The sequence below is a fragment of the Odontesthes bonariensis genome, chromosome 19 (genome assembly GCF_027942865.1).
Source record: "Odontesthes bonariensis isolate fOdoBon6 chromosome 19, fOdoBon6.hap1, whole genome shotgun sequence".
In the NCBI taxonomy this organism is placed as follows: domain Eukaryota; kingdom Metazoa; phylum Chordata; class Actinopteri; order Atheriniformes; family Atherinopsidae; genus Odontesthes; species Odontesthes bonariensis.
The window spans coordinates 17,829,266-17,842,661 of record NC_134524.1 but is presented as its reverse complement, the minus strand read 5'-3'; the positions used below and the strand labels follow the sequence as shown (position 1 = coordinate 17,842,661).

The window sequence follows — 13,396 nt, the reverse complement described above, 5'->3', positions numbered from 1 at the left end:
TTTTATTTTCATTTTACCCTCTCAAGTTGAGTTTGCAGTCACAGGCAAAGCTTTGCTAAAATGATCTTTTCAAAAGCCCCGAAAACCAAATAAGAACCACCAGACACGTTTCCATCGACCGGTTTGAAGTGAATGAACTTGGCTGTGCTCTGTCACCAGGGAGTGGGGAACTCTTCAATGGAAGGAGTAATTGTCCTCACCAGAAATAAACTTTGAAGAGAATTAAAACAACAATACCTGCGGTGGACATCCACAAGAGAAAATAGAGTGAGAACTTCTTCAAGAATGAACTTTTTCTGGAAAAACCTGGGACCTTATATCATACTTGGGAAGACGCAGGTTAATCAACAACTTTGTTTGCCAGCTTAGACAGGAAACGGCTGGTGAGTTGCATCATTCTAATCTTTGCCAGGTCAGGCACAATTGACAAAGTTGTTTCTGTTTCCATTCATTTGGATCAAGTCTTCTTCTAAATAGGTTACAACCATCTCATGAATGGGGTTCCTAACTGAGTCCTCTCAGTCTACACAATATTCTTGACTTTATCAGCAACTATTTGCTACTGGTTTACACTGGCAATAGATGTGGTAACACTTCATAGATACTTTGACATACAGAACTTGACATAGTCCAAAGTCTGATAACCAATTTGGGACAAAATTAAGCAGATCAACCATTCTGATCTTAAATTAAAAAGGCATAAACTGCAACCCTACCCAACAAATAGCATGTGCAATCACTCCGAATAACAAGTCCTAATCAAGTCTTAAAGGGATATTCCTCCTTCCTTCAGGTTTCCTCAATAATTTTCTAGCATATCATTGAAATTAATCATGACGGCAAACCGTATAAATACAGACGCATTAGTTCAAATCACAGGCTTTCATGAAGCAGCAATTTAATCAAGTAAATTTTATCTTTAATTTAATAGACATTCTTTCATATAATTTCCTCTGATTTCCAGGCAGCTGCTCAACTTTTTTCCCCACTATAATGACCCCAGTTTCCTCTCAGATATCCATAAAATCCATCTTATCTCTAATACCACAGAGGCATGGAGAGATCAGACTGTAGGAACTGAGGTCCACCTCAGCAGTTCACTCTGGAGACAGTATTTAAAATCAAATTTTACATCAGGCGCACACGTGCAAGCACATATGTTTGAGAAACGCACTCGTACCAGTGGACGGATATCCTCCAATCCAACACTGGCCTCTGAACTCTGAACACACACCCCACACAACCCCGGGGGTCAATTATCACAGGGCGAGATCGAGCGTGAAATGAGCTAATTCTATTTACATGGCCTGAACCTCGGCAGGCTGAAATACAAACACATAGGTAGGTCTGTCTGCCACAAAGGGTGTCGCCTTCAATACAGACAACTGGCAACAATTAGCCTGAGGCGCACCGAGGGAAGGAAAGGAGACGGAAGGAGAGAAAAAGAGGAGGATAGGAAAGGTAAAAAGACCAGGAAGAACAAAGTATGAAGAAAGTGGGAGGAAAGGTGGGTGGGTATAGCTACAGACAGGAAATGAGATAAAATAAGAGTAACAGGAAGGAGCGGTGAGAGCAGGTGTGAAGACAGGGCTGACTATAGGAGAGAAAAATTATGTAAATCCTAGAAAATGAAAGGAAAAAGGAAGAGAAAACGAAAAGAGGAAAACAGTGGAGATGGGAAGATAGCCGAGGACAGGTTGGGATAGCTGAAGAAAGGAAATGAGAAAAGGAAAACAAAAAGAAAAGAACAGCGGAGGAAAGAGGAGGAAATGAGGACAGTTTAGTAGGATAAATAAGACAAAAGGAAGGGAGATGGAGGAAAGATGAAAGAAGGTGAGTGCAGCTGAAGGGACATAAGGAGAAGAGAGAGAGGAAATGAAAAGGCAGAGAACTAGGAGCAGAGATGAGAGCAGGTGAGGATAGAACAGGAAAATGGAAGAAAAAGATGAAAATGAGGGAAGAGAGAAAAGGAACGAAACTGAGGAAAAGTAAGACAGGCGAGGAAGGAAAGGAATCAAAGACGAGACAGGACAAATAACAAAAGAAGAAGACACGGAAAAAGAAAGGGCTGAAGAAGAAGCTTGATGGATGAATCGAAGGATAGCTAAAGAAAGGAAAGATGACAACATCTTTAAAGAAAGATGATAGAGAAGATGAAGAATGGAGGGAAAATTGAAGCAACAAATTGCGAAGAAAGAAAAACGTGCACGTGAGAGGAAACATGAGCAAATTAAGGAAAAGGCAAACGTGCACTGAGCACAGGTAAAGAAAGACAAAGGAAGGAAGAACCATACACAGGAAGAGGGAGGCCAGCAACACAAGATAAAAAAAAAAGAAACGCACCATCAGCTGATGCTTCTCATCCAACATCCCTCTACCCCTAACCCCACCTCTCCAACCTCCTTCTACCCTCTGCCTGGCTAATAAGGGACGTTAATCAAAGCTCATTAAAAGCCACTCAGCTCCAAACGGCTGAACAAATAGACAAGCAAGCAAGAAAGAATGAAAGAAAGCAAGAAAGAAAGAAAGCAGGCGAGGTGGAGGAAGAGAGGTGAGGGGAAAGGACCGGGACTAGACTGGTGGGGTCAGGCTGAGAGAGACGGACGGCATGAAGGGGGTGGTAAGCAGGAAGGAAAAGGAGGAGTAATGAAAGGAAGGCAGACGGATGGATGTGACAGTAAATCATGCAAATAAACACAAATTCACATTTCAGGAGCATTTAAAGCTGCATTCATTTGGGCATTTAACGTCTGATTCACAGAGCTGTGAACATTGGTCAAACGAATTTTAAAACCGAAAAGCACAGGTCCAAGAACTCAGACGCAGTTTCCTTTTGGTCAGTTGTTACCATGGAAACACAGCCTTCATTTAGAGTTGGGTTAAGATTAATGGGTTAAGAACTGCAGCAGGTAAAAAAAAAAAAAAAAAAAAAAAAAAAAAAAAAAAAAAAAAAAAAGATTCATTCCTTTCAAGATGGTGACGGCCAAAAAAATCTCTCTTCGTCTGTCCAGGAGTTTTAGTTACAACTCACATGTATGTTTGAAAGCAACCGTTGCTCCTTTGTAACCAAGATGGCCCAGGCCTCAGAACCTGAAGCCAACTGACAACCATTTCTCTCTATTTCAGGAGCTACGGCCACAGATCTCAGAGAGGAAAACAGAAGCACCAACTTAGAAGGTCCAGAGTGAACCCCTACTTACATCAGGGGATGGGCGCGAGACAGCATGTTGCAGAGCTTGTTCAGCATCTGGACTGACAGATGTTTATAAGCGACATTAGCATTTAGAAAAGCCTTTTGGCTTTGCAAAGTTTTCAACAAACATTTACAGCATTTCTAAACACAGGTTAATTAATAAATGATTTTGTAGGGCAATAAGAAAAACACTGATCTGAGAAGATAAGTGCTCTCCTTACGCCATCGCCCTCTGCAGAAATTGAGAAAACTTTCGTGGGACATCCAAACGACACACAACAGATGTTTCCCGGGGTGCGATGGCGTTGCTTTGTTGCGTTTTCTCAAATGAAAGAGGTGTACACGTGAGCCAAAGCAGTGAAGTTTGGCTTTAAGGGGGTAAAAGCACGTGATTTGTCTCATAGCACACGCTGCTGTTGCACCTGTGGTCACCCTGTGTTTGAAACGCTTTGTGTTGCTTCCTGTTTCTCTTTAAAGCCCTCCTCCTGAAACTAAATCTCTTCTGACTGGTCGATAAGGCGACGCAGCTGCACGGTCTCCATTTTACGAGTGTCAAACTAGCCATTAGGCGGATACACTACCCTCCCCCACAACAAAAAAAAACAAAACAGCTACACTAATAAGTGTAATAATGTCGAACCTCCTTTTGCCACTTATTGTGGCACTAACTTGCCGGGGCGTCGCTGTGATAAGCTGTGATGTTGCAACATTTATTTCCGTCCAGAATTGCATCAGGTCAAGGCTCCGCCAGCGCACCCAAAAGATTCTCATTGGGATTAAGCTCTGGACTCTGTGGTGGTCAATCCAGAGAGAATGAGTCCCTTTGTTTAGAAGTTAGAATTTACATCCGCTGACCTCATAGACACAAATAAAACTATATGACGGAATTAACGTGAGAGAAAAACCCAAAAGGCTTTGAGGGGTTTTACACAGGTTTAAAGAAAAGCTCATGACTGAGGCTGACAATACTGGACCGATCCAGCAAACTTCAGAAGAATTAGTACAGGCTTCTGTGGTCAATGAAGGGATGTGGTCTCATTGTGGGGTAAATTAATCTGTCTATGTTTCGCCATAGAAACTACTCCAGCATGCAGAACAGGTACAGAATACAGGTCAAATAAACACGCCGAGGGTTCAAATGAACATATTTTGCAAAGGATCATTTCCTCTCCTCAGTTATGTTTGGTTATCATCATATTTGCCCTAAATTTAATCAAGGACATGAAATACAAACACTCCAAAGACAAATTTGTTGGAGCTCGCAGAACCTCATTTGTGAAATAGTTTAGTAAGATATATTCACATGCGTGTCTCTCATTTTGGAGAGGCTGAATTCCTCCGCCGCCTCGAGATGCTGGAAACCGGCTGATTTCAGAAACTTAACAGCGTAGTAAGTCACAATGCCACAACACACTGTTTCACAACTCCTGGAAGGGATTCGACATGGTGTATAATATGCTCTCCGTCCATCCAGAAACCTGTCAGTCAAATGAACAGCCAGTCAGGGCAGCCAAAAGTCAAGAGGTGGGATCACTGCAAAAAATATGATACCGGTGTGTGACACCCGATTTCAGTGCTCCATCGCCTAAATCTGTCATTTGGGCATCCAAATGGTTACAGGTGCTTATTGTGATTCATGAGCTGGAAAATGGCTGAGAATGGGAATCTTCTTATGTGTCTGAGACTTGCATTCACATGGTCTACATGAAAATGACCGTATAGGGTGCAGCTCCAGGTTAAGAGTTGTAAAATGATCACAGATTTCTGCAGGGCCATCGATTCACGTCAGTCGAGGGAAAAAAAAAAAAAAGAAAGAAAGAAAACAAGTCTGGACTTGACTTTGGGTGCATATTTGTGAGCGTTTTCTCTTTTTCTAACAAAAGTGTACAGCTGCACTTCAGTGGCTTAAACAGATAATTTGATCTGACAGAAAACAGGGCTGGAAACGTCTTTAGCCCTGCAAAACCTTCTCTTTTCTTAAATTTCTCCTTTTGTTTGTTGTTTCAGTAGGGAGGGGAAACCATCTATGGCACCATTATACATGGATGTGCTCACCCGAGCGCATTAACAGTAACTGGTCTCGGGACTGGCCGTATAACAAGTGAACTGAACCTTCAACCATATGTTCTTGGACTTGACAGGGATCCTTGTGGCCCACCAAAGAATCAGTGGACCACAGACATGAAGATCTCACCAGAATTCAGGTTTCCTGGTATCGATTTGCTAAGCCTGGAGGCATATTAAAGCCTAGATTTCCTGGTCGAAGTGGGATTTGTCAGCAAAATTAAAATGACATGGACCTCAGTGGATACTCCGTTTGTATACATACAGCTTTATTCCGCTCAAACTTGAGCAGTGAATACTTTAAACTCAGCAGAGTTGTTAAACCCTTCAAAATGCTTTGGGGGCCATACCAAAGCAGCCTCTGTCTGTTTTCAATAGACTTTTTCCAGCTGTGTCCCCGTCAACTCGTAACACTGGAAGGACATCTGACGTGTGAACATTGGGATTAAGATTGCATGAGGAGGTTAGAAGTGCAATTGAGTCTAAGCGTTAATAATAAACTTTATTTTAACATATTTAGAAAAAACTTCTAAATCCACTTCTTTGCTTAACAGACGTGGGAATGTTACAATCAGTCAGCATCTGTTACCCACAACACGGACCAAAAGGGCTGCGTTACAGATCTTTTGCCATAACACGCGCATCTATCCGTGGTTTGTCGAAATACTGAACAATAATGATTTTTACCCAAAAACCTAACATAATGGACATGAGTTTACATTTTGAGGCCTGGATTCCAACGCCCTCTCTGACTTGCAGCAGCTCAGCTGGTTCTCTTCTTTTCCGGAATCTGCTGCTTTCACAGGATTCTTGATCACTTCAGACATAGTTTCTTCTCTGGACCCGTCCACGGCCGTCGACTCTGAAGGCCTAACTGAATCTCTGCCACTTGTTGGAAAACGCCATGCGCAATCCGTCTCTCTATGGCTCCATTACCGCTACGTGATTGAAATGTTTGGAAACCGGACAGACTCGCAGTGGCCCCGAGGTGCGAAACACAACGACAACATCCAAAACGGGACATCGTTTTCAGTTTTGTAGCGTTTTCCTGAAATGCAGTCATCTTGTTGTGACGTGTTGAGTTATCTGAATGTGTCAGTGTTTTTCTGGGTTTGTGTTGCGTTTTTTTCCCTGCGTGCATGTTCCATATTTTTGCTTAATAGCTGCGTCGTGCATTTCGTTTTTCTTATTTTCACCGTTTTGCTTTTTTATTTCATCGCATTACATTTTTTTCCCTTATGGCATGAGCTGATATTTTGTTTTGCTGCTGTTTTTTTTTCCCTTTTATTTTTTTGTTGCACTTCAGGGCCGCTGCACATGTTCTTACCAGCTCGGGAAAAGACTTGATAACTAAATGAATTTAAGCTTGAATTGTTAATTACTTTGAGAATCTGCTATAAAACTAATGCTTCTGGTTTATCAACACCGGCAGGTGACCAGCTCTCATTTCCCTCCCTGGCTGGGACACAGTTTGGGGGCACATGAAAACCTTTCCAGGAAAACATGCATCACTCCCTTTTCATCTCCCATGCTTGTTGATGAATTCATAAGTGGGGATTTAAAGTCAAAGTTGAGGAGTTAAAGAGGTCAGTTAGGGGTTGGTAAACATCACTCCGTTACTGCAACAACACAGATACTCACCGGCAAGGTAGCATGATCTACGGGCGTTCCCTACGGCAAAAAAACATAAACCAAGACATTTACCGAGTGGCACAACATCCAGACTCATGTGTTATTGATGGGAGAAAAGAAAAGTTGAAGGAGTATAATGGCTGCATGGAAATAAACCTCATCAAACAAATCACTGCAAAACATTGGCAGCTTTTACCACCTCTGTGTGCAAATTACTTGCTGCACATGGGGGCCCGTGAGGCGAGGCTAATCCGGCTCTATCCGGCTGACACTTTGCGTAACGTGATGACGCGTCATGGAGCACTCATCGACACACAGAAGAGAAGCAGCAGCCAAGTCCTCCAAGTGCACGGCAGAGGACTGATCAAGTAGATCCTAAACCAGAAAGCTGGAGAGTTGTGTGTCCAAGATTTCCTGTCTAATTTTCACATGATCACTTTCACCCCTGAGGCCTTTTCCCATCTTCCTCGTTCCATCTTGAAAATTTGAGCCCAACTCGATTATGAGCATTTTTTTTTTGTTTTTTTCCCCGCGAAGCACGGAACTCTGGGCAGAATTATTAGCTCTTGGATACACTTTCCGCTCCGGCGAGAACTGAGACGATGAACATGTATGCATTTACCCCGTCTAAAGCTGTTGAAGAAATCCGATCCTGCTGAGGTCTTCTCAGCACACGGTTGCTTCCAGCTGGTACATGCAGAGCTGCTAAAACAGCCACGTCAGCACAAATACACACATCTATACAGAATGGGCCAGATTGTTGCAAGAATGCTGCTGTGTCACGCTGAGCCCTCACTCATCGCATGTCAAGAGTGTGTTTATGTTGGTTTTCAAAGCGCTTTCTGCCAGTTACATAACAGCCGAGAATGTACTCTTTGCTGCGACGTAAAGAAACAAACAACCACTCTCTCCCTGGATTCTTGGTCCCGCTCAGATGTCTGTCCTTCACCTCCATTTTCTCTGAACTCAGTCACTCTCAGCGGGCTCAACACTCTTCTCTTCTACTACAGTTCTACTAAAACAAGCATTTTCTTCTGTTGCACAGCTGCCAGCTCTTGCGATGGAACTTTACATATAATGCATGAAGGCTTTTGCGTTTTCCCCCCCGCTGCTGTATCGGTAGATATCGCACTTTCGTGCTCATCAGTGTGTCGTGTTATTGATGGGTAAACCAACTACGCTAGTAATTGAGTTGTGCAAAGAAACGCTTGCGAGCCTGTGGTAATACAGTGTTGTAATACAGTTACCCTCATCCATCTAAAGGTTTTTGGAGTGTTTCATATCCCCAGAATTGTTGTGATGGGTTAAGGTCCAGACTCTGATAGGATGATTGAATACTGACTAATATCGTTTTTTTTTCTTCCCCCAATTGATCTGTAAGCATGATTTAGTTAAGTATGGTGCAGAGCGACCGTAGCTGTAATGGCTTATTTTGGCAAAAGTCAGTGTGAAGAGGGCATGCCTTTAGGTTACTGCTCCTTCCAGACGTGCCCACTGAGTGGCAAAACATTTACTGTGGCTGCTGCGGCTAGTTTGAAGAATAACAAGTGAACATCCATCTCAGCTGTTGGTCACGACGGGGATCTTTTTTCGACTTACCAAAGAATCTGTAGACCGTGGACACCAACATCTGGCCAAAAAAACGGGGTGTCCTGATATTTAATATACACATCATTTCTCTGCCAGGAAAATTTGCAAAGCAAAGCCTGAAGGCTTTCTTCCATTGGACAGGAATGTGGGAAATGCACGTACCTTCTTCTGAGTTTACTCTGGTTATATGACGCAAGCGATCATTTGGATTTTCATTTCGGCTACTTTTTGGCTTTTATTGGCCAAGTATCTGCAGGTCAGAATGGCGCACGCGTTCCTGAGAACATTACTCTGTTGTCATCCGATTTGCCCGTAGTTGTGGGATACGCTTAAAACCGTCACTCTGCATATGTGCACATGCACTTTGCATAGTCTGCCTCCCCATCTGTAACAGCCACCGGCCACTGCTGCTCATGCCAGCAAATAAAGTATTGCATGCCATGTCATGAAACTTACAGCAGAAAAAAAAACAAAAGTGTTTTTGATACATGACAGAATATAACTTATGAGGTACAAAAAATTAAAGTGTATTGCTTTGCACATTCCATTATATTTATATCAGATCTCCATATATCAATAACACAAGTAATACAAGTTGTTTTTTTTACTCAGCATCTACTTAATTTCTGTGGAACTCGACTCTTTTACACGACCACCTTTATTTTAGCAGGTCATACCACCCAGCATGTTAGATCCATAGCATCTGATCTATTTAGGAGGCCCCACACTGTGTGTTAAACTGTGTTAAAGTGTGTGCGACGGGGTCATGTCCGGGGCTTGTGGGGGTGTAGGAAAAGCTTCTTAGAAGTGCTGGAAAACACTTGGCTCAACCACTGTATGTGTGTGGCCTTGTGGCCTTGTGACCTGCCTTGTCCAAATCTGGGTGTGTAATCGTCTTACAGCTAACCTGCGTGTGTGTGCGTGTGTGTGTTTGTAGAAGGCTTCATGAATCTGTCTGTGCTTTCAAACAGTCAAAATAAAGTGGAAACACGGATAAATGGGTTTTAAATAGGAAAAAGAGTTTCAAATACAGACTTCTTGGCGTGTTGGTTAACAGACTGTGTTTCGTTGGTGTTGATGGACAGTTTAAAAACAATTCTTTTAACCTGGTACTGCATATGATTGAGTTGAGGTTAATAGATTGTAAAAACTTTAAAATATAGTAAAAACATATATGAAACCTCAAGCAGCAAACTATTTGTGGTACAGCTTCACACTTGAATATCAAATCTTACACACCAGCATTTACCTGCTCTTGTTGCTTCAGCACACAACAAGCTGCTTGAAATGAACCTTTTTATACACATCAAAAGACTGATATACTTTGAAATCCTTAACACAAACAGCTTCTATAATATATTACCCTGAATATTAGCACAGGGACAGCTTTTCCTTCAAGGGCGCTGCTCCAGCAGGAAGTGCTTAAGATGCATAATATGATTTCTGAAATTATTCCTACACTGTGAAGTGCGCTTTACGAGTTATAAATGTTGCACTGCAGGGTCCAAACTGAGGGCAAGGGCTTTACATTCGGGCTTTAGCGTCAATAGCCTGATCCTGTGTGTAATCCATTGCTGCTGACCTGCTCAGCTCACCCTTTAATGAGCTTAGCGAGCACCATGTTAACGATCTAAACCGTAACAAGCCGACACTAACGAACTAAAGCAGATTGTCCGGCCCTGTGATGTGTCATGCTGACATGATGAGGTGCTTTGGAACCAAACAGGGTAACTGAGCTTCTCTTAGAAAGGCAGAACTTTGAGTGACACCAGGTGGTGGTTGGTGTAATTATTACAAATCTAATGTCATCAATAAGTGTTGCTCTGTGTGTGTACTTACAGGCAGGTTGGTGAAGACTGTGAAGGTGCTCCTCAGAAAAGTGATCAAATCGATCAGGTAGTCGCTGGCGCCGAGATTCTCGCCTCCCTGCGGCGCCGCCGTCCAGTCGTAATCAGCCAGCTGCAGGAACTGGTCGATCTTGGCGTTCAGGTTGGTGTAGATCTCTGCCTCAGCTGCATGGCGGGCGTCCTGTGGGAGGACGGACGCCTTTGTGAGCCAAACTTTACAAGTAACAAAGCTACAGCAAATAAAAGAAGCCGAAGGCAAACAAGCGAACAAGAACATTTTTTAAGGAAATGATTATGAAAGAAGAAAATGAATAAAGGACGAAGGAACAAATAATATAATACCAATGTGGAATAAAAAGAAAATAGAAACACCTTAAAGGTGGAGGTCCCGTACAGCTTGGTAGCATTTGCCGTGTCAGGAGGAACGTTGGTTATGTTTGTTATGAACTCCTCCAGGAAGTGGCAGCTCTGCTCCAGGTGGGTGGTGTTGATGATCACCTGCACCAGCTATGGGTGGAAAACGCAGAAATGGACACACAGCATTACTTTACATGGTCTCTAATCTGCACTGATGGTGGTTCAATTATCTCATGTGTCTTTTTTTTTTTCCTCCCCTCAATCTGTGGGCAAAATGTCTACGAAATGGGAGCAGAGATGAGCTCACCACAGAGTTGCACGAGTGTGACTGCGTGGAACACACCAGGGGAGCGTCTTTTCTCTGTCGCTGCTCTTACCTTTTCCATACTATTTAAATAGCTAAATCATAATAACGGCTTAAAATGACAGCCCATCCGTCTTCGACGCAGCTTTGCTGTGGTTGCACTATCGACATCCTGATAGAAATAACTGCCGTCATGTGAAATGACCCGTCTCTGTAAAGTATACAAATTGCAGTGTGCAGGTGCCAGGCTGCGATTGGTGCGAAGATCAACAGCTCGATGAGAACTGGATCTTAGAAAACAAGCCCAAACACAGAGACCCAACCATGAGCTGAAGGACTCACCAACCTCCTCCTTTGGCCTTTACCAGCTCTGAAGTTAAACTTACAACCTTTACTTTGCAAACAAACTTCTATATTGGTAGAGTTTGACGATATGTCGAAGTGGCAGCTTGAGACTTGATGGACCCATTTTTGTTGCATCTTGGCCACCCCAGACGGGGCATAACATTGTGATTTGATTCATCGAAAGCATTTCACGAAACAGCAAAACCGGCACACACAACAGTCACTGAGGTAACTCGCGATAATCCTCGGATATTTTCATGCCAAAGACAGTCGTCTTTAATAGAGAAGGGTCCCAACAACCCAGGTTCATCAGCTTCCAGCCTCATCTTTCACAGGTCCGCTTTGTGTGTAAACGGTCTTGATAAGACTATTTAAAAAAAAAAAAAAAAAAAAAATCTTTAAATAAAAACAAACAAAAAAAAACACCCAGCCTTCTACCTTTTAAACTGACACCTCGCTTGAGACAACAACAGTTTTTACGTTGTGTCGATAGAATCGGACAGCCAGCTAAAGCCATATTGCAAGCAAGTGGATCTTCGTCTTCAGCTGTAAATGAGCCTTTAAGGACTACTGCGAATAGCAAATGATGTCCTCAAAACAGGAATATGCCGCTTGCATGCGTCGCTCTAAATATCCAATAAGGAAATCCCTGTGTGAATGAACATGGGTGCAGCTAGTCCCTTGTGTGGTGTCTGTTTAGGCTCCTGCCTGTTGAACTTTCCCTGAGTTAAAATGTGACAAATCCGACACCAAAACTAAATGTGCACTTCAAGACATAGTGGAGACACGGAGTCATCGTAACAAAAGGAGTCCAGAGAGGAAACATTCATTTTTGTGCTATTGCTATCACATTTGGACAAAGACTTGGCAGGATAACATGCTGTGGTCTGATCGTGACCTTTACAAGCATCAGTTCAGAGCCACTCTGACTGGTGAAAAGAAAAGTTTAAAAACAAAGCAAAATCACGCGTTTACTCCAAATGGTTTTAGAACAGCCCTCAATTAACTGTTGGTATGTAAAGGACGGGTGTTTTAGGATAATTTGGCTGAATAAATAGGGATTAGGGTGACCACTTGTCATTTACTTGAACCCTTGCCATTTCATTCATTCATTTGACTTGATTGGATTTTGTTATAATGGACGGGTGCAGTAATGTATGAAATAGCTGCACCGCACACATTAAATTAAAGAAAAATGCATCATTAGATGTTTTAAATCCACCAACTAGGGCTGGGCGATATGGACTTAAAACTATATCACGATAAATCATGGTATTTATTGCGATAACGATAAAAAGACGATAAATTACCAAAAAAGTAAAACCTACTCCTGACCATCATCAAATACTAAACTGTACCAATTAAGTAGGCCAAAATTCCAATGAAAATGCAAACGCCAATACTTTTCTTCTGTAAAAAACGCAGTAATGTTAAAATAATGCAAACTTAAAGTGATGGTTCGGAGTAGATTCACCCTAGGGTCATTTGAACCGTGACATCCAGCCAAGTAGCCCACCCGAAGTTTTTCCGATATTGGCTGAACATCAGCTGAGTTACTGAGTTATCCCGAATAGCTTAGTACAAGTGCTAACGGAACCTGGCATTATCTCCAAAATTACCACACTAAAATCACATGCCATGACACCAAACTTCTACAGTAGTAGCAAGTAGCAAGGCTGCTCAATTTCTCCATTGATAAAATAAATTCACAACTCTACAACATAAAAATTCATGTAGAATATAGCATATACTTTGTTGTCTACAGTAATAGATCAACGCTCATCTTACATTGAAGCTCCCAGATCAAGGAAGTGATGTTGACGCAGCTTTAGCAGCAGAGAAGCTATTAGGCTTGTGTTGATAATAATAAACTCCTGGACTATGTACAAACTTCCAAATGCATCGTTTTGTGAGTACAGACCATATTTGTACAACTGTAGAAGTTTGGTGTCATGGCATGTGATTTTAGTGTGGTAATTTTTGAGATACTGCTATGCTGCAAAACATCAGAACAGTAAATAAACACAATAATGATTCAAATCACTCGCGATGTTTTCGCCGGTG

The 13,396-nt window shown here is 42.3% G+C and overlaps 1 protein-coding gene across 4 annotated transcripts in view; it reads right to left on the bottom strand.

The window, feature by feature from the left end:
- Positions 1-13,396, bottom strand: part of exoc6b (exocyst complex component 6B) — a 110,879-nt gene that overhangs the window by 39,744 nt on the left and 57,739 nt on the right. For 3 of the 4 annotated variants that reach the window (XM_075451457.1, XM_075451459.1, XM_075451460.1), the window contains 3 exons: positions 10,699-10,833; positions 10,319-10,507; positions 6,899-6,928 (listed from right to left, as the gene is read on the bottom strand). In XM_075451457.1, the coding sequence (XP_075307572.1) occupies positions 6,899-6,928; positions 10,319-10,507; positions 10,699-10,833 (354 nt within the window). The remainder of the gene's footprint in view (positions 1-6,898; positions 6,929-10,318; positions 10,508-10,698; positions 10,834-13,396) is intronic. The other variant, XM_075451458.1, reaches the window with a different exon arrangement.